This window comes from Mauremys reevesii, linkage group 7 (genome assembly GCF_016161935.1).
Source record: "Mauremys reevesii isolate NIE-2019 linkage group 7, ASM1616193v1, whole genome shotgun sequence".
Taxonomy (NCBI): Eukaryota; Metazoa; Chordata; order Testudines; family Geoemydidae; genus Mauremys; species Mauremys reevesii.
The window spans coordinates 46,476,308-46,498,281 of record NC_052629.1 but is presented as its reverse complement, the minus strand read 5'-3'; the positions used below and the strand labels follow the sequence as shown (position 1 = coordinate 46,498,281).

At 40.9% G+C, this 21,974-nt stretch overlaps 1 protein-coding gene across 19 annotated transcripts in view; it reads right to left on the bottom strand.

Annotated features, from left to right (window-relative positions):
• The window catches only part of JMJD1C (jumonji domain containing 1C), a 332,141-nt gene that overhangs the window by 86,116 nt on the left and 224,051 nt on the right, over positions 1–21,974 (bottom strand). For 13 of the 19 annotated variants that reach the window (XR_005583114.1, XR_005583113.1, XM_039482607.1 and 10 more), the window contains one exon: positions 6,320–6,425. Coding sequence is in view for 17 of the 19 variants with exons in the window: in XM_039482607.1 (XP_039338541.1) it covers positions 6,320–6,425 (106 nt within the window). In the remaining 2 variants the exon portion in view is untranslated. Of the gene's footprint in view, positions 1–6,319; positions 6,426–8,492; positions 8,646–21,974 lie in introns of all 19 variants that reach the window. The other 6 variants (XM_039482603.1, XM_039482601.1, XM_039482602.1 and 3 more) reach the window with 1 other exon arrangement.

Below are 21,974 nucleotides of genomic sequence, written 5' to 3'. Positions count from 1 at the left end.
TATTGCACTTGGTATGTTCAAAGCACAGCTCCTATTGACTTCAGTTGCAGCTGTGATTTGCACTTCTGCAAATCAGACCTCAAGGCCCAAGTTGGATATCCAGAAAATGAGAAATAGTTAGTGGGCACCTGTGAAAAAGTCTGATTTAAGTGATTTGCTAAATATCACATAGGAACTTTGTGTCAGAAACAGGGATAGTATTTCCCCAAGGCAGCTTTCAAATACCTTAACCATGAGACCATTCTCTCTCTTTCTGCAACCCATTGCCTCATTCACTACACACCTTCCAAGTTCTGCAGCAAACGGAACAGGGATCCTACGGCAATAGTATCCTTCACTACACAACCCTGATTCAACCCCAAAGCAGTTCCATCTTGTGCACTGAATGTAGAAGGGGTCCAAATGTAATTAAAGACAGTATCATAATGCATATGACGAGGGGACCAAATTAAAGTAGCACAGACAACCTCAATCCTGGCATTTGCTAACTTTTGAGAGCTTGACATAGCAATCCAAATGTTTTTGCCTGTAGTTTCCTAGGGTTTTAAAAGAGCAAACTGAAAAAAACAAATTCTATCATGTGGCATAATATTGACACCCACAATTCATCAGCAGGATTGGAATTTTAGATCCATGACACAGATCTTTGACACTAACAGAGCAACTGACAGCAATAGTAGGTTGTCATTCTATATATGGACCAGCATTAAGAGGGGGATGAGACACATACTTTGCCAGTGGATTTCACTGATAATTGCTGACAGCAGAGGAACGATGAGACTCTGGAATCTTGGATTCCACTCCTGGGTCTCGCAGGGAGTGTATTTAGTGAGCAAAGACTCCTCTTTTGCCAATTTTTCTCAAGTTTGACCCTTTTTCTGTCCTGTGCCTTCCAAAAGTTTTCTTGCTCAGCCAGACCTAGTCGCCCCTTCTGGGCTTGCTGTCCAAATACCAATTCCCTCCCAACTGCCAGACTGTTTGCCCAGCCAATGACAGTGCTCCTCCTGTACCCTACCTACTTGTCGGATCTGTCTCCTCTCCCTCCCTGTGTTCCCCTCCCCACTGCTAGTTCATAGAATCAGTCTCATTGTCCTGCCAGTAACAATCTCCCCTCCGCTCCGCAAGTTCCTCAGCATTCTTTCCCATAGCTAGTTCCTCCCCGCACCCTGTTTCTCTACTTAGGTCCTATTCTCCTTGATTAATCAGTTCAAGTCTCATACCTGCAGTCCCAATCTCCTATATCCCCTCTCTCGGACTCCCAGTTCCAATTTCTTCTACCACTCAGTCCCTAGTCCTAGTGTCCTTGCCCAGCCAGTCCCAATTTTTCTCCCCCTCCCTCCAGTCCCAGCCTCACTGAACTTCTTGTCTCAATCTACTTCGTTTCCCTCTCTCCTGCACCAGCTTTTGTGCCCTCTGCATTCACATCAGACAGTTTCCTCCTCCATGTTGCCTGGGTGCCATGGGAGGGTAGGGGGTGGTGTCATTGAGAGCACAGGAGAAACTCTCTTTGCTTGCAGTTCCAGTTTCTGGATCCATCCCAGCGATTACAGGGAAAATCTGGTTTCACTCTTGTAGCCTTAGGCTGGAGCATGCTCAGTCCAGTCACATAGAGGAGCAGTGAGAGGATGGAGCATACTCAGTTGCTCTGGGGGGATGGCACATGTGCAGTTCATTCACAAAGGAGCAGTAAGAGGATGGCACATAAGTAGAGATGGCGCATGCACACTCTGATCAGCACTAAAGGCTGAGAGAGACTTAAGTGAGGATGGAATCTTTGAAGATTTTAGCTGCTAAAATTGAAGAAGTTGTCTTTATTGAGCATATGCAAACTGATTTTTTCAAAGGCTTATAAACTAAACCTAAGCCTTTCAAAGCAAGAACTAACTTATATAAAACACTAAAATATCATTCATTCATTTCTGCCAGATTCTGTTACTCTTTTTTACGTTTACCTGAACCTTACTCTGCAATTAATTCCCACTAATTTCACTGGGAATACTCAGAGGTATTACTCAACATAAGTAAGGGTAGCAGAATCTGGCCTTGTGATTATAAAAAGAAAGACAAACTTGTTTAATGTATGACATACTTAAGATACAATATTCAAAGTACATTTTACTATTAGTGGAATTAATATGAGATAGGTTAAAATCAGTGTTCCCTCTAACTTTTCCCACCCATGTGTGGAATTAATTTTATTATGTGCACCAATATGGAGGTGATGTATAACACAGTAGCAGATGGTAGCAGATTAGAACAAGGAGTAATGGTCTCAAGTTGCAGTAGGGGAGGTTTAGGCTGGATATTAGGAAAAACTTTTTCACTGGAAGGCTGGTGACGCACTGGAATGGGTTATGTAGGGAGGTGGTGGAATCTTCTTCCTTAGAGGTTTTTAAAGTCAGACTTAACAAAGCTCTGGCTGGGATGATTTAATTGGGGACTGGTCCTGCTTTGAGCAGTGGGTTGGACTAGATGACCTCCTGAGGTCACTTCCAACCCTGATATTCTATGATTCATATTGGTGCACATAACATTCATGTGGTGGGGGTGGGGCCGAGAGGTTCAGAGTGTGGGAAAGGGCTCAGAGCTGGCAGCTCCGGGGCTGAGGCTGCAGGATAGGCGCCCTTTCCCCACCCAAGCAGGTCCAGGAGGGGTCTAGGTTTGTGCTGGGGGAGGGGCGCCGGGCCGCATGTGTGTCTGGGCTGGGCTGCCCCAGCTGGGTTTGGACCATAGCATTCTTTCAGCCGGCGGAGGGGCGCCCCAGCCGCGGCTGGTTGGGGGCCAGGCTAGGTTGGGGCTAGGAGAGAGGCGTCCCTCCCCCTAGCTGATCCCCAGGCAGGTTCCCTGAGCACCTGCATGGCGCTAAATAGGCTGCTGCACAGCCACGCAACTTACGTGGAACTTAGATTAAAATAATAATTGGAGATATACCAGTCTCCTAGAACTGGAAGGGACCTTGAAAGGTCATCAAGTCCAGCCCCCTGCCTTCACTAGCAGGACCAATTTTTGCCCCAGATCCCTAAGTGGCCCCCTCAAGGATTGAACTCACAATCCTGGGTTTAGCAGGCCAATGCTCAAACCACTGAGCTATCCCTCCCTCCTTTATTTACACTTGTAAACGTTACTGTAATACCTCTTGCTGCTCTATTAACAGTGTGTGGTCAAACTGGACTTGAATTAACAAGTTATCTTGCTTGGTCTTATTAAGACACAGATCTTGATAGCCTGGTGAAGAATGAAAGGCCATTTCACTCAGCAGGATAAAGATTCTACATTAGTCCACTTCTTACAACAGTTTTTGTGTGCGAGTTTCAGACACCTGTTACCTCAACAGTTTTTAGACAAGGAAGCAACAGAAAGCAATACTAATATGTAGGGTTGTCGATTAATTGCAGTTAACTCACGTGAGTAACTCAGAAAAATTAATAGTGATTAATTGCGGTTTTAATTGCGCTGTTAAACAATACAATACTAATTGAAATTTCTAAAATATTGTTGGATGTTTTTCTACATTTTCAAATATATTGATTTCTATTGCAACACAGAATACAAAGTATACACTGCTCACTTCATATTTGTTATTACAAATATTTGCACTATAAAATAACAAAAGTAGCATTTTTCAATTCACCTCATACAAGTACTGCAGTGCAATCTCTATTGTAAAAGTGCAACTTACAAATGTCGATTTTCATTGTTGTTATACAACTACACTCAAAAACAAAACAATACAAAACTTTACAGCCTACAAGTCCACTCAGTCCTGCTTCTTGTCAAGCCAATCACGAAGATAAACAAGTTTGTTTACATTTATGGGAGATAATGCTGCCCGCTTCTTTACAATGTCACCAGAAAGTTAGAACAGGCGTTCGCATGGGACTTTTGTAGCCAGCATTCCAAGGCATTTACATGCCAGATATGCTAAATGTTCGTATGCCCCTTCATGCTTTGGCCACCATTCCAGAGAACATGCTTTCATGCTGATGATGCTCATTAAAAGTGTTAATTAAATTTGAGACTGAACTCTTTGGGGGAGAATTGAATGTCCCCTGCTCCATGGTTTTACCTGCATTCTGCCATATATTTCACATTATAGTAGTCTCGGATGATGATTCAGCACGTTGTTCATTTTCAGAACACTTTCTCTGGAGATTTGACAAAACGCAAAGAAGGTACCAACGTGAAATTTCTAAAGATAGATACAACACTCGACCCAAGGTTTAAGAATCTGAAGTGCCTTCCAAAATCTGAGAGGGACGAGATGTGGGGCATGCTTTCGGAAGTCTTAAAAGAGCAACACTCCGATGTGGAAACTACAGAACCCAAATCACCAAAAAAGAAAATCAACCTTCCCTTAAAATCATTCAGAGATTGAAGCTGGTACAGAACGCAATGTCTCGCTTTACTGGGTAGGCCCCATTGCTGGGAGCATTTGACACTAGTGCTCCGGAAACTGCATTGGCTGTCCACTGGTCTCTGCACAAAGTTTAAGGTGCTGGTTATCACCTACAAAAGCCCTAAATGGCATAGAACCTGGCTAACTGAGAAATTACCTCTCCAATTGCCACACCTCCACATCTGTGGTCAGCAGAGGTACTTGAGCTAAAATCCCCTTCATTATAAAAAAAGAGGGGATTGATGGCAAGGCATTCTCTGTGAGAGATCTGAGGCTCTGGAACGTGCTCCAACCCTTGGTTGGTAACCTCCTGAACTTGATGACCTTCTGGGCATGCTGCAAAAACATGTTTCATAGGGTTTTTGACAAGGGTAAGCTTCCTGGAATGATGAAGGGGTGGAAAAGGAGCTTTTTTGTAGGGGACAGGCTGGCAGAGTTTCTTTTGAACAATTATTTTAATTATGTTAGTGTTTTGTTGTATTATGTGGTTGGGGTGCTTACAGCCTTCTAATAGGTGTGTTTTTATTATATTCAAATTAAAACAAATAAGAAGAACAAATTCAGTTTTAGTTCCCTTTGTATTTGGCCCTAACTTGAGTTCATGCTACTCCCAATCCATTATCTTCTGCAAATTTAATCAGCACACTGCTAACTCCCTCTTCCAGATCACATAAAACTAAATCTAATACTGACCCTTGTGTCACCACACTAGATACTTCCTCCACAATTGAGGACATTGTCTATTTCAGTAGTCTTTGTTTGTCATCCATTAGCCAGCATATCATCCATGGAATAGCAATCATGTCTAAGCAAATCAAATTCAGCAAGCAAGAAGATATAAAATGTTTTACTAAAATTCAGATATTAGACCTATTGTGTTCCCTTCATCCACTAATTTTGTAATTTTATCAAAGCAGCAATGAAGTTTGGCCTATATGTTCTTTAAAATTCTAGTTTGCTCATGCTCATACTTATACTTTTAATTCCGTTTGGTTGTTTTGCACATTTTTTCCCTCATAATTTGTGTCATTATTTAACTAGGGAGTTAGTTCTTGATCCTACAAACACTTACATGACAATAGGAAACGTATGCTACATTAGAATTATTTATTAGCAAAGTTGCTCCAAATAATCCCCTTCCCCTACTTCATGTCAGCTTTCACAAAACTTCTATTTTACAAACTAGAAAACCAACAACTTCATGGATTAGCAGCAACTATAGGAATGGGGACTGAGAGTTACAAAACCTCAACTATTTGAAAGCCACATGTCAAAATCTCAGCAACGCCCTCATACAGCACAAAATCAGAGAGCATTTCAGATAGAGTTACCACAATATAATAGTACCTAGTTGGAAAGAAGCACAACTATAAATGGCAGGCCATTGTTATTAGAGCAGAGCAGTTCTAAGGAAAATCAATTGTACTTCTGACTAATACTTTGTTATCGCAAAGAATGCTTCCTTCTTTAGAGCACATTACAGTATAGTGTCGACTAAAAAGAAAATGTGGTTATTGATTAAAGCACCATCACTAGTCTCAACACCAAAATCATGAATAAAACGTCGAACTTGAGTTCATGCTACTCCCAATCCATTGAACTGCTATTGTTATTAAACTGCTGCATAATTATTATAGGGTGTGACCCAAGTGTTTCGCTTTTTTTTAAAAACAACCTGTGCATGAACATTTATGCATATGCTTTTGAAAATCTGGGTGTATATTTACATCACAGCTTTTCTCCCAATTGTGTTTTGTTGTTTTAACAAATTATTTTCAAAAGGCCTACTTAGAAAAGTTGAACTATGGAAGATATGCTGTATCATAATACTACTTGGGCATAAATGCCATCCAACCTAGTGCATCAAAATAGACACACACACACGGAAATACAAATAATACAAACACACATTTCTCAAATTACCTTGCATAAAAATCTCCTGAACCTTTTGTTCCTTTACCCAGACTTTTACTTCCTCGTGAAGCTGCGGGTTGTCCCTGAGAACTGGGTTTAGACTGTCTACGTCGTCCTAAAGGAGAGATTTTAAAAAGAACCATATGTTATGTTTATTCATAACATTTATGATGTTTATCTTTCTAAACAAATTCCAAAGTACAATTTGAAACAAGACTGTAAAATGTATTGGTTCAATACAAATCCATGGGTCATTTTTAGAAAAATCTCATACGTGCAAGCTGTATTTGATAGTAGTAAGAGTGATTTCATGAGGAAAAAAGTACACTGTATCCCATACATGGTCAGACTTCCAAGCTATTAATAGGATCACACTTTCATAAATGAGGCCTTCCCTATAACCTAACGTTAGTTACCCTATAAAGAGTTCAGTGTTTACAAGAACACGGTAACATTTGTTTCAACAAAGTGGCGTTAAAATCAGAAGCCTTAAATGTCCAATTCATAATTTTTATACACACACGCACACTGCAAGAGAGAATTTAAATATTTATACCAACAAATGCATGTGTATATGTAAGAAAAGAAAACTACTATTCCTAGATTTTAATACTATACAGAGCCTGGTAAACTGTCTTGAATGAAATAAGACATATTTCAGTTTTGGTCCAAACTCTCATGAATAAAGATTTTATTTTAAAAAACAAATTCTCTTTCCAATGTACATCTTTGAGTTAATCCGAAAGTATCTAGAAAATTAAATAAATTTTTGGTGGCATTGTCCTCACCAAGAGGCAGATCTAGACCCAAATTAACATGGTTTATTCAGTCATGGGATCTACTACAACCTGTTGATTCACCTCTGGGCTCTGATTTTTTTGTTCTCTCTTTCAAAGCACAATTACTACTCCTGAATTTGAAATCAGTGGCAGGAGCCCCAGAGTAACTGGGAGGAACAGCAGCCATAGTTGGTGGCTCTTTGAGAAGTACGTGGGCAGACCTTGGAAACAGTGACCAGAAGGTCATGAAGTTGTGTGAAGAGGCCCCCACAGAGAGAGAAAATAATGAGAGAGATCCTCAGCACATAGGTTATAAAATATTTTAACAATAACTGCCCTTTTCCTTTTAGTGTCTGCTTGTTACCATTTAAAAGTGTTTGCCTTCAAAAGTGTTATCCTTAGAATGGGAGCAGGGATGTGTGAAGAACCTAATTAGAGGTCCAAAAGATGACACAGACTTGGAAAACTGAAAATCTGTCTCCCACCAACAGTTCTGCTTAGGCGTCAACTCTTACCCCCTAGTCCCAACACATGGCTTACTCCTCTTGACATATTATACATCTCCAATTCATTAAACATGAGGTCACAGCAACAAAAAACAAAGACAATATGTGAAACCTAGATAAGAAACCACTTGTCGCCTAAGAGATCACCCAAAATATCTCCAAGTGTATTAATCCACAAAAAATAAAGTATGCCTTGCGAAAAATATCCTGAAAACTAGGGTTTTGACTGTACATACTTTCTGTTATGGCTTTCTCATATTTATATAAATTAATCACATGAAAAGATACTCTTTTCTGTTTTAAAAGGTACATTTGAACAAGTTCATTCAGATTTGTCACCCTTTAATAAAGACTGCTCTGCATACTGTCCTATAAGCATTTAATATAAAAAGTTATTCTCTACACAGCATTGATTATTATACACACACAATTAAAATAATTGGTCAATGGTCAATAAAAATCACTGTCAAGGCGAAATTCTAATTAGAGAATTTAAGCTTAGTATGTCAGGAAATTCAAAGTAATGGTTCCCACAACCACCATAACTCTACCCTCTTATGCATGTGCTGTACTTCTGTATATTCAGTTAAATGTATATGCCAAGTGGCTGAATTATGTTTTTTGTAGTCCATGTTACCTTTGAATTTCCTGATATTTTTGCATTCACTCAGTCATACATTCAAATCTAATAACGTGTTTTGGAGCAAAACACATTAGTGATTCATTGCACCCTACAAGAAAGGTTGGTAGAGAGCACAAGAGGAAAGCCATCAGACCTGCAGCTTCCTCAATTCCTTTTTAAGATGGCATTGCAGGCAGTGCAGTTGGTCTGCAATTATCTGGTTTTACTTCTTAGCAATGTACTTTCCTAAAGAAAAAAAATATAATCCCATTTACCCTATAAAGGTACTTCCTGTGATTGGGTCAAGACAGCACAGATCCTGGATTCTTACTTCCTTCTTAGCTAGACTGACGACCAGTCAACTTGTAGAATATTCATGCCCTCTACAGTTCTTCTCTGCCAATTTCCACAGTTTGAGTTCTTCTGTTCTGAAAGAAAATGTGTTAGTCTTGTTATCTCCCAATCCAAGATTAGTCTTCCCTCAGTCCTGGAACCCAAGATTCCTCTGAGTGGATGTCTGTGCTGGCTTGCCACTGTCACAAAAAGCAAATGATCATGTAAATGGGATTATAATTTGCCCTTCTGAGTTGACTACAGCAAAGTCTCTGCATTCCTAATACAGTAGCAGCATCTCATACAAGACGAGGACTAGACTAAATATTGGCAAGAGAAAGTGCCCCAGGGCCACAGAAAGAAAGGACGGGAATGGAGAGTATTCCCATGCTCACTACCTTTCCAGAAGACAGTTGCATAAAGTAGCATGGCCATAAGCAACCTGTGGATGAAGGCTGAATGAAGAACTCCCAGGTCATGTAAGGCTTTACAGAGCTCATCTGCTGTTACCACCTCCACCCCACCAAGATGTGGACACAGCTTTAGTGGAGTGGTTTTCTTCCTGTCTGAGCAAAAATTATTTGACTTATCTATTTGGCTCTTGGATTCAGATTCTGAATCACTGTGTTGATGACACACTGCAAAGCTTTTAGGACTTTCCTGAAATTTTTGAACAACGCAAGGGAGTCCATTTTCCTAAAAGATCTTAAGTAAATGTTCCAAAGTTCTTCTGAGAACATGAGTATACCTATGCCATAGTCTCTCCTTTCTTACAATGTGGTGGAGGAGGCTGGAATTGCGAGCTATACTGCCATATTTCCAATTTAATCAGGCCCCCTCCTGCTTCTCCCAGTAGCAGGAGTGGAAAGGTCAGGCACAGTAAGACTGCCGGACCACAGAGTATGTTTGAGTGCTGAGACACACAGCACAAGAAACAAACAGTTTCTTTGGCCAAAAAAGCATTTCCAGGCTCCAAATACACGAGGCATCCAAGATAGTTGATGGGGAAGCTACAGATTATTTGTCCTGCTTCAGATATCTTTTGAGTCAGGAATCAAACTCAGGAACTTGAAGGTGACCCAAAGAGACAAAGGATCAAATTGTGAGGAGAGCCCACAAAACAGCAATATTCTTCCAAGCTCCACCCACAAACCAAGTTCTGTCCACCTGAGATACCAAAATGTGATTCTTCAAAATATAATGCCAGGCTCCATATCCTTAGTGGACCCTTGAGCTTGACTCCCCAAGTGGGTCTCAGATGCCCTGCTTCTTTCCTTCTTGATTTGGGAAACAGGAGAAAGGATATGAGGTGGAAGTGGTGATACTCACCCAACTGCCAGATACTTGTGGCACCAAAATAAGATGTCATGTACAGTAGATTAAAGATAGTCAAAACTTTTGTTAAATCTTTCCTCCCACACACAAAACAGTGACTTTGTCTAAGCAGAGATTTTCATGAAGAAGTTTCCACTTGCCAGAATACAGGATACTGGGCTAGTTGAACCACTGGTCAGACCCAGAATGGCCAGTCTTATGACATCTGAATTAACACCTCATTGAAATGAACAGGGACTTTTTCACATTTTCAAGCTTTTCTTGACAACTGTAAGGGCTAGAGACTGATTTTGTTTTAAAATGAAAACTTCAACTCTGGATCTCAAGATAGAAGCTCAGAGCAAATGGAGTAGTATATATCCACATCATTGCCCAATTTGAGCCCCGCTTTGAGGGCTTTAAAACTCTCCAATTACTGTCAATTCTTCCTCTCTGACCAAGGAGGAGGGAAGATCCCATGGTCTGTGACACAAAAGACTCAGTAATGGAAAAACAGCCAAAGCTAAAATGTACTCTATACATCATAAGCACCTGAAAATGTGGACTTAGAAGGTGCCTTCCTCAAATTACATTGTTGCAACACGATGTTTAATGCATGAAAGACATTTTCTTTGTAACAATAAGAACTCATTTCAGCTGCAGTCATTCATTCATTCATTCATGCCCGTCACCCCAACCGGTATGGCCCCAACAACACAGATCCATAGTCTCTTTCTATCCTGGCCATTTCTCTCTCTTCAGGGGTTAGCCCATTTTTTTTTATCAAACCCTGAAAGTCGCTCGCAGGTATTTTCTTGGCGCCTCTTTTTTTTTTTTTGGGGTTCCACTGTATTTCACCAAAAAAAGACTAAGTAGATTTTGCAGTCCTCACAGAGGTCAGCACCACATTAGTCTTTGCCATTTGTGGTTTAATTAACTACAGCTTCCTCTTGCTGCTTAGAGATTTTCAGATGATTTAAGACATGAATTAAATAAAAACTGGTGTGTAACACACTTTAAAAATATGTTTACAATGTTATATTCACCAAGTGCTACATGAGAAAACAAGCATTTCCTAAATATTAACTTCTACATATTTATGTGATAATGGGGTCTCATCTGAATTCAGCAGTCAGCGAGCCAAATTCAACTCTGGTGATAATTTACATGAAGAGATGAATTTGTCCCACTGACTCCAGGTATAGTCGGAGTACAGACATATCAAGTATTTCAAAAGCTTAAAGTTTCAGTCTCTGTTGATCAGATAAAAATTAGGGCTGTCGATAAATTGCAGTTAACTCATGCAAATAGCTAAGAAAAATTAATCATGATTAAAAATTAATCGTGATTAATCACAGTTTTAATTGCACTGTTAAACAATAGAATACCAATTTAAATTTATTAAATATTTTGGATGTTTTTCTACATTTTCATATATATTGTATTCTATGTTATAATTGAAATCAAAGTGTATATTATTTTTATTACAAATATTTGCACTGTAGAAATTATACAGGAAATAGTATTTTTCAATTCACCTCATTCAAGTACTGTAGTGCAATCTCTTTGTCATGAAAGTGCAACTTACTAATGTAGATTTTTTTGTTACATAACTGCACTCAAAACCAAAACAATGTAAAACTTCAGAGCCTACAAGTCCACTCAGTCTTACTTCTTGTTCGGCCAATTGCTCAGACAAACAAGTTTGTTTACATTTACAGGAAATAATGTTGCCCTCTTATTTACGATGTCACCAGAAAGTGAGAACAGGCATTTGCATGGCACTTTTGTAGTCCGTATTGCAAGGTTTTTATGTGCCAGATATGCTAAATATTCATATGCCCCTTTGTGCTTTGTGCCACCATTCCAGAGTATATGCTGATGACGCTCATTAACAAAATAATGCATTAATTAAATTTGCGACTGAACTCTTTGGGGGAGAATTGTATGTCCCCTGCTTTGTTTTACCTGCATTCTGCCATATATTTCACGTTATAGCAGTCTCGGATGATAACCCAGCACATGTTGTTCATTTTAAGAACACTTTCACTGCAGATTTGACAAAATGCAAAGAAGGTACCAACGTGAAATTTCTAAAGATAGATACAGCACTCAACCTAAGGTTTAAGAATCTGAAGTGCCTTCCAAAATCTGAGAGGGGACAAGATGTGGCGCATGCTTTCAGAAGTCTTAAAAGAGCAACACTCCAATGTGGAAACTACAGAACCCGAACCACCAAAAAAGATGATCAACTTTCTGCTGGTGGCATCTGACTGTGATGATGAAAATGAACATGAATCAGTCCACACTGCTTTGGATCATTATAGAGCAGAACCTGTCATCAGCATGGACGCATGTCCTCTGGAATTGTGGCTGAAGCATAACGGGACATATGAATCTTTACCGCATCTCGCACATAAATATCTTGTGACGCCGGCTACGAAAGTGCTATGCGAACACCTATTCTCACTTTCAGGTGACATTGTTAACAAGAAGCAGGCAGCATTATCTCCTGCAAATGTAAACAAACTTGTTTGTCTGAGCAACTGGCTGAACAAAAAGTAGGACTGAGTGGACTTGCAGGCTCTTAAATTTTACATGGTTTTATTTTTGAATGCAGGTTTTTTTGTACATAATTCTACTTTTGTAAATTTAACATTAATGATAAAGAGATTGCACTACAGTACTTGTATTAGCTGAATTGAAAAGTACTATTTCTTTTTTTTTTTACAGTACAAATACTTGTAATCAAAAATAAATATAAAGTGAGCACTGTACATTTTGTATTGTGTTGTAATTGAAATCAATATATTTGAAAATGTAGAAAACATCCAAAAATATTTAAATACATGGTATTTTATTATTGTTTTACAGTGCGATTAATTGCGATTAATTTTTTTAATCGCTTGACAGCCCTAATAAAAATTCTTTGCATGTCAAAAATATTTTCTATCCAATGTTCTCTAGATCATATACCACCATTTACAAAAACTACTATCAGCATTACACTTCACATTATTCAGTTTACACAACTAACTTACAGTGTTTAGTTTTACATGGTGTTATCACTATCCCTTATAAATATGCATTACCTCAAGACATGACAACAAAGGTTTTCTGAAGGAACACTATATAGTTTTAACACAAGTTTAATAATAAACAATTATTTATATTATATATATTTTTTCTCAAACCCTGACAGAGGTGTTTTCTTGCTATCTCAATGTCTGGAGTAAGTAAAGACCTAGGTAAAAATTAGCTGACTTAAGATCATTTGGGTAGAAGCAGTTACTTATTTGCACAGGAATCATTTTAAAGAATCTACAAGGGCTACAACTGCATCCTTAGATAAAGATGCCTGTCCAAACTATCAAAGCTGTCTTCAGTCTCAGGAACTTGTTGGATTTAAAGCTCTTTCTAGATTTTTCAGAGAGCAATGGCAGTAACAAGTGTCATCTTTAATATTCAGATTGCTTAAAACTTGCATCCTCTCTTCTTGGATGCAAATTGTGTCATCAAATATAACAGTTGGACTGGACAACAAGAAATTTTTAGCAGTGGGCCCCTCCTACAGAAAAATCAAAGTGATCTCCTTCTCCCACCCTCCAAATTTCTATTTAGCCCTCAGCCTTTTCAGAAGATGAACTCCTTTCCCTACTGCCCCTTGTTAGCTGGATCTCCACCTCCCTTCCCTTTTCCTACTCCCTTTTGTCTTTGCTGGCTGGATGCTCCCCATCATCATCTTTTTTGATGGTTGTAACCCCTTGTGGAGAAAGAGAAAGGTGTTTGTTTTTTTAAATGGATATTATCTGCACCTCAGTATACCTGCTTGATATTATCTTGCCTGACCGCATGGAATTAAATAAAAGGAGGCTGTTGGGGGATTGGGGGAACAAATGGGAAATGAAACAATGAAAGAGATACAGGAACACCAGAAAAAATACCAAGGGTCCTTAAGGAAACAATGGGGGAACTTAATTGGGGAATGTCCAGGTGGTTGCCATGCTAGCAACCTTTCTTCCTCTCAGGCCTGAGCCTAGGATCAAAGGGTATACTAAACCTAGAGAGGAAAGGGGGAGGGGCTGGTAAGAACAGGAAGCAGCAGCTGGAGAAGAGTCTCAAACAGACATTAAGAGAAGGTAGAAGGAGCTGTCTATATCTCCCAGATCAGGAGTAGAGTAGTCTGGACTGAGTGGAACTTACCCAAAACTTGCAAGGAAAGAATACATTTTAGCTAAGACCCAGATGAATATAGGCTTTTTGTTGTTTTATGCTTTTTCTCTGCTTGCTATGCACCTCTGGGTGAATAAATAATATTTTATTTTAAAGAAGCTGTTTTTGAGTCACTTTAAATGGCTGGTGGTCACAGGCTCTTTAAGAAAAAGGGCTTACAGGTGCCATAACCAGTTGTGCCCATTGTGTTATCACGTTTGATAAACGGGGCCGTAGCACAGAGATCCAATCCAAGAGTGGCAGGATTGTGTGGTTCTACCCAGAGAGGTGTGAAGATAGTGAAACCTATCACCAGAGGGATGCACTCAAGAAGAACTAATGGGTCCAAAACACAGCTCACCCTGGAACTATGAGACCCCTCCTCCTGACTAAAGCAAGACTGAGAGGCTATCCTGGAGAGGAAACAAACATTTTAAAAACTCCTCACAGACACTATGACCATGAAGAGTATTTAAAGGCTTAGTCTTGACTAGGAGACGTGCTCATGCTTAGGCGGGGCTTAATTAATACATGTTAGCTAAACTCAATCTAAACTTGATCTTTTTCCTACTGTAAAGTGTGTAATACCTCAGCTCCATTTTAGCTTAGCAGGAGCCTAGATGACAACTAAAATGTTTAAATCGTGCTACAGGGCATTATACTGCATTTATGCTAGGAAAAAGGTCACGTTTATGTTGGATTTAGCTAGCACATGGTAGCTAAGCCTGATCTAAGCTTGACTGCTTTTCCCTAGTTGAGACAAAGTAAAAGCATAAACAGGAAACAGAGATCTGAGGGCATAAATGGAAGGTACAAAGAATTAGGTTCAGGCTTCAGGTGGAAAAGAAGTGCCTAACCAAGGGTCTGATCAGGTATGCAGCTTAAAGTTGATCACTAGAAAATGACAGTCAACAGAAAGCACAGAGATACTCTCTTCTGCACAGTACAATGTGCAGAGGCTTGAACCTAAAAGAGTATAAATGGATAGGCCTTCTTGCTGAAAATCATGATTTCAAGTACGGGAGCAGGGAATAACTAATGACTTTACAGAGAGGCGTGTCAGAGTAATACTCTAGAAAGGGCTAAATTGTTTTATATTCATGGTCTGTGGTATAAATTTATGACTATGCGCTATCCTAAATCAAATAAAATTAATGTTGATATAAATGAGAAGTTTGCATAAAGATCAAGAGTTTAAGTATAAACTAAATTTTCCACTATTTGTTTAGAACCTTACTGTTATATTCAGTAACAGTGGAAAAAGGCTCCCATCACAATCACCATTACTTCTGCCCTTTATATCTCTCCTCCTGCATGTCTTGTCTCCTTCCTTCCCTCTCTGCATTTCCTTCTCTGAAGATACTTCCAATTCCCATAACCACTGGCTTCACTCCCACTCCCTTCCCCTTTCCATCTGCTAAGATGAACAGTAGAGACGCCACCCCAGGTTATGCAAACCCGAAGTACGCAAATCCGCACTTATGGAAAAAGTTCCGTAAGCTAGAAATAGGTTTTTTTTTTCCTTTTCTTTTTTTTGGGTGTAATGGTCAGATATACGTTTCCAACTAATGCAAAATTTGAGTTATGCAAGGCGTTCCGGAACAGAACCCTTGCATAAGTCAGGGAAAGTCTGTAGTTAAATAGTTAATGCTGATATATAACATGTTAGACTTTCGCGTTAACACCCATTGAGATTAATGGAGGAAGCGGGGGTGTTTCATAAGTCTCAGTTATTGTGTCATGTTCAGAGCAGGCTCAGAAAGACTTCATTGCATTGATTTACACACAGGTCATGTTTGGAAGTGTAATTTCACAACTTTGAGGGGACTAGAAGTTTATTTGTTTAAAAATAAAAGCTTAGATTTTGCAGAATCCAAATAAGTTATGCAGGCCATAAATATGAGTGGGACAGATCCAGCCCATGGGCTGAGTACTTGCTACCATTTCATTACACAGATATCAAGAATAAAATATTTCCATATTATACCATAAAACACAGATATTTGCCTTCCTAAACCATACAAAAAATAAAATTCACTCAGGTGAAATATTTATGGTGAAAAAACCGGTTAACCTTTTTCGTAACTGCTGTTTGTTGAGATGTGTTGCTCATGTCCATTCCATTCTAGGTGTGCGCACACCCACATGCGTGGTCGGAGATTTTTGCCTTAGCGGTATCTGTAGGGTCAGCTGTGGTGCCCCTTGAGCGCAGCATTCATGTGTCAGTATATCAGGCGCCGCCAGCCCTACGCCTTCTCAGTTCCTTCTTGCCAGCAACTCCAACAGAGGAGCAGGAGGGCAGGTAATGGAATGGACATAAGCAACACATCTCAAAGAACAGTTACAAAAAGGTAGGGTTTTTTCCCTTCGAGTGCTTGCTCATGTCGATTCCATTCTAGGTGACTCAGAAGCAGTGTTCATGAAGGTGAGCTTGGAGTTCACGGTCATGTAGCTTGCAGCACTGCTCTGCCAAAGCCAGTATCGTCTCAAGCCTGCTGGGTAAGCATAATGAGATGCAAACGTGTGGACAATCAGCTAGCAGCCCTACAGTCAAATCTCTTTTATTGGAACTTGCGCCAGGAAGGACTCTGATGACACTGGCAGGGGCACGTTTGCCAGCTCATAGCAGTAGTGGATGCAGGCCACGATCCAGGACGAAATCCTTTGAGCAGACACTGGGCGACCCTTCATTCTGTTTGCCACTGCAACGAACAACTGCATCGACTTACAGAGAAGGCGAGCACCCTCCTGACATCCAGGATATGCAGCCTGCATTCCTCATCTGATGTATGAGGCTTTGGAAAGAAGACAGGTAAGTATATGTCGTGGCCAGTATGAAACTAGGAAAATATCTTGGGCAGAAATGCCAGGTGTGGTCACACCTGGACCTTATCCTTCTAGAATACTGTATAGGGTGGTTCTGAAGTAAGCGCCCTGATCTCAGACACCCTGCAGGTTGATGTTATCACTACCAGGAATGAACCCTTCCAGGAGAGAGCAGGAAGCCAGAGGCTCGAAGGGAGGCCCCCTGAGTCTCGACAGCACAAGATTCAGGTCCCCGAGAGGGAGGGGATCCCCTCCATGCGGATAGACACTCCAGACCTTTCAAAAACCGGGCCGTCATGTCGTGAGTGAAGACCAACCTGCCTTGAAACGGAGGGTGGAAAGCTGAAATAGTGGCCAGGTGGACCCTGATCAATGACAGGGACAAACCTTGGAGTTTGAGGTGCAGAAGATTATCTAGGGTCTCCTGCAGCAGGGCCTGCTGAGCCCAGATATGCCGTTCTGAGGCCCAGCACGTGAATCTTTTCCATGTGGCCAGGTAAGTTGTTGAGTAGCAGGAAATCCTCCACCAAAGCAAGACCTGCTGAACCTGGGCTGAGCATTCCTGTTCATCCGTGTTTAGCCATGCTGTCAAGTGTGGCACTGACAGGTTTGGGTGCAGAAGGTTGCTGTGGTTCTGGGACAGCAGATCCAGCTAGAGGGGCAGCTACCAAAAGCTCCAGCAGCGTGCCAAACTAGTGCTGGTGAGGCCAGGCCAGGGCCATTAGGATAACCTTCATCCTGTCCTGTTTCATCTTCACGAGGCCTCTCTGAACCAATGGAACTGGCGGGAAGGCGTACATCAGAGCCCCCGACCACGGGATGAGAAACATTTGTCAGGGAGCCCCTATCCATCCCCCGGATCCAACAGAACACATGGCATTTCCTGTTCTGCCTAGACGCGAACAGATCCACCTGGGGAGTCCCCCACCTCTGGAAGATCATACTGATCGCCACTGGATGGAGCGACCATTCACAGTGAGATGAGAAGGTCCTGTTGAGGTGATCTGCTAATACGTTTCTGATCCCGGGTAGGTGTGCGGCTACCCAGATGAATGGCATGCTGTGCACGAAAGTCCCAAAGGTGGAAAGCTTCTTGGCAAGGGGCCGACAACCTGGCTCCACCCTACCTGCTGATGTAATACATCGCGGTGGTATTGTCCATCAGGACCTTCACCACCTTACCGCTCAGCTGGGGCAAGAAAGCCTGGCAGGCCAGGCAAATTGCTCTGAACTCCCTGATGTTCATATGGCGGACCAGCTCGTCCCACAACCAGTGGCCCTGCATCAGAGACCAGAATCAGCGACAGGGCCGGGGCCGCAAAGGGAACTCTCTCCAACACTGACCTGGGGTCCAACCACCAATCCAGGGATGACTGGGTGCAATCTGGCAATCCGATCTGTTGGGAATGTAGACGGATGCCAGCGACTCTTGCAGAGGCTGGAGATGGAGTCAGGCATGACTGACCACATATGTGCATGCATATGGTGAAATCTCAATCATTGGGGATTTTTAAGAGCAGGTTGGACAAACACCTGTCAGGGATGGTCTAGATACTACTTAGTCCTGCCTTGAGTGCAGGGGACTGAACTAGATCACCACTCAAGGTCCCTTCCAGTTCTATCATTCTATGCAGCCATGTGGCCCAAAAACTGCAGGCAGGTGTGAGTTGTGGCGATCGAGTGGTTTTTCACATGGGAGATCAGGTCCGACAGGGCCTGAAAACGCACCTCTTGAAGGAAGGCTCTGGCCGCGTGGAGTGGAGAACTTTTCAGCTTGGAAAAGACAACTGAGAGGAGATATGATTGAGGTCTATAAAATCATGACTGGTGTGGAGAAAGTAAATAAGTGTTATTTACGTCTTCTTATAACACAAGAACTAGGGGTTACCAAATAAAATTCACAGGCAGCACATTTAAAAAAACAAAGGAAGTATTTCTTCACACAACGCACAGTAAACCGGTGGAACTCTTTGCCAGAGGATGTGAAGACCAAGACTTTAACAGGGTTCAAAAAAGAACTAAAGTTCATGGAGGACAGGTCCATCAATGGCTATTAGCCAGGATGGGCAGGCATGGTGTCCCTAGCCTGTGTTTCCCAGTAGATGGATCACTTGATGATTAGCTGTTCTGTTCATTCCCTCTGGGGCACTGGGCATCAGACACTGTTGGAAGACAGGATACTTTGGTCTGACCCAGTATGACAGTTCTTATGTTCATATCTCCATAAATGTCAGTTTCTCTCTCCCCAGCCAAGGTAGAATCCATCATTCCAAAAGTAAACAGACTATATTCAAGGAGTTGCCATATTTACTCAGTGTTAAATCTAGAAAATTTCTGGCACTTTAGTAGCACTCAGTTCTTTAATTACAATGTACATAATTTTTTTCATCTTCAGGTGCTTGTCAATGATTTCTTGATAAAAGGTATTTTCTAGTATTATATCTTGCCCCCAAAATTAGTAGTATAAACCCAGGAAAATTCAGAGGCATAGTTAAAGTTAAGTGTTGAAGTATGGAAATACATGCTTAGGGCACCCAAATAATCTTAACTTTGTAGAAATTTGGAAACTTGTTGCACAGTAATTATGATAAGTTAACACTTGAGTGTTCTCAAAGTATTGAGCAACTATGGACAGATGGGACAATATCCATCCTTAGAAGGTAATTTATTCTAAACTAAATATGTCCCACACCTTTGCCATTCAAGTTTATGTTGGGGTTGTTTTTTTTTTAAGTAGGAGTGAGGGTGGGTGACTCTGTGGGTTTTCCTGGGAGATGGCAGCCTCTCTCAGGAGGTGGACCGGAATGCTGAGGAGCAAGTCAATTGACACAGTGGCCATCTTTACTAAGGGCAGTCTTTGGCCTCATTCCCACTAACAACAATAAGATACAGCAGTCATTTTGAAAGAGCCTAGTTGTTCATTAAATTAGCTGGAAAATATTTTCAACCTTTACTGAAGGAGAAACATTATTAAAGAACAGAAAGAAAAATATTCCATTAAACTTAAAATGTCCTTTAAATCATAGCTTCTGCACAAGATTTCAATTATGTCTAATAGTATAGGAAATCTGAACAGTCTGCACTATTCTGACATTGAGATAATTAGGATTAAAAAAGTCTGACACCAGGTGTTAAATTTCTTTAAAGGCCTATTTCAATTAATTAATTTTAACTCAAGCTACATCTGTACTTCCATAATTACATCGTTGTAAAGAACAGTAGTTTAAAAAAAAAGTTAAGGAGAGTTACAACAGCTGAAACAGATCAACAATCACTACTCATTTAAAGTAAAATATGTGAGCTCCACAGAATACACACACTATTTGGACTGTGTTATACTGCACATAGTAAAGTCTCAACACCTCTCCCCCACAACTTTCTAAACTGGCAGCTCCCAAAACTTTACTGGTTCATGTACCACCTTTCAAAAAACTATTGAAAAGTGAATGACTGAAACATCTAGCTTACATATCACAGTTTGGAAAAAACTGCTGTAAACATTAATTCTGTGCTTAAATAACTGACAGTCTACCTATGGCCCTAGAATCACATGTGGCACTTCGGTGCCCTGCATACCACTAATGTGGGATTCACAGGCTTCACTAGAGCTTCCCATACTCTGTTCTCAATTAGGGAAAACAGAATACTGATCACAAGACAGAGCACTCCTTGCATTTCCTAACACATGTACAAGGAGTGAAGGACTAAGAAGAGATTGCTAAACAAACAGGCTAGAGTTGTGAAAATCTCTCTGTGGCCCATCACATAGTCATGTTGGGCAAGATGAAGGGGAATAAAGAGAGGGGGAAGGAAAAAGCAGTGAGCCAAAAGCTAATCACAGCATAATGTCCTAATTATGTGTTGCAATATTTTTTCCACACCATCCCATCTACCATTCTGGAGGTCACTGCTGGGTTGGGCTGAAGTTTTGAAACATGAGGTTCCCTTTAGTGATTAGCAGCACCTGAAGCTCCCAGTTAAACTACCTCCATTGCATTCAAAGCACCTTTGGAAACTTGCTCTCTCAGCAGAGAGCCTTTTTTCTCTCCCCTGCTTTTTTGCACTAAACCCCTTATTTCAGAAAATTGGGGGGGAGGGGCACTCTGGGACCTTGTAACTGCAAAAATTTGTGTGGGGTGACATGGTGAGAGTCCTCTCTCAGTGCCACCACTTTCCATTCCCCAAACTCTCATAACACAAAATTACAGTGGTGGTCTGTGTATGTGGCAGAAGCCACAGTGGCAGTGGGGGAGGTACTTCCTCTTCTTCAGGACTCCAGTGATAATTCAGAGGGCCTTTTGATGGTAGCTGAATAGACAATTCTGATAAAAGATTCTTTTTTCTTGGTACTCTGCCAACCATATCCACAATCCTGAGAGATTCTAATCCCAACAGATGGCGTGGAAGCATCTCAAAATTTCATTGACTGTAAGCTCTTTAAAATGTGTGTCTGAGTCAGTAGATTTGTTACAGTGTTATGGCATCCATAATCATGGCTCTCACTTCTTGAGGTTAAATTTATATGAAGCAAGTCTGTAAGATACAGCTCCTACTAAGAAAAAGGAATCCCACGGAGATTTAAAAGACAAAAAGGAACACCTGGAGTCATAGCTCAAAATATCAGGAGTTTCCATGTAGTTGCACATTATTTTTGTTTTATTTATTAATTTTTTTTTTTAAAGAGGAGATACCTTTCTGTGGTTTCCCCTGCTCTGCCTGCCCACAGCCAAGCAGTTATTCCGAGGCTGCTCCTCCATCCCAAGAACTGATCCTGCTAATCTATTCTGTTTACCCTTGACCTGCCATAGGTGATGACAAATGCATGACTGGAAGAAGCAGGGTTTAGTCACTCCATGAAGAAGTAGCAGCACAATGGCAGCTGAGGTTCAGACCTCTGAAGTGTATCAGATTTTGCAGGCCATTCTGTATTTTGACTCAGTAAGGCTGCCTGTTCCACTGCACCAGAAAAATAAGCTATGTTCTGCAGCCACACAAGAGAGACAAAGCCTTCCCATCCAAATACCTGGTAGCCCTGGGAAAGGGTACTGAGCTGGGAGTGCCAGGACATGAGT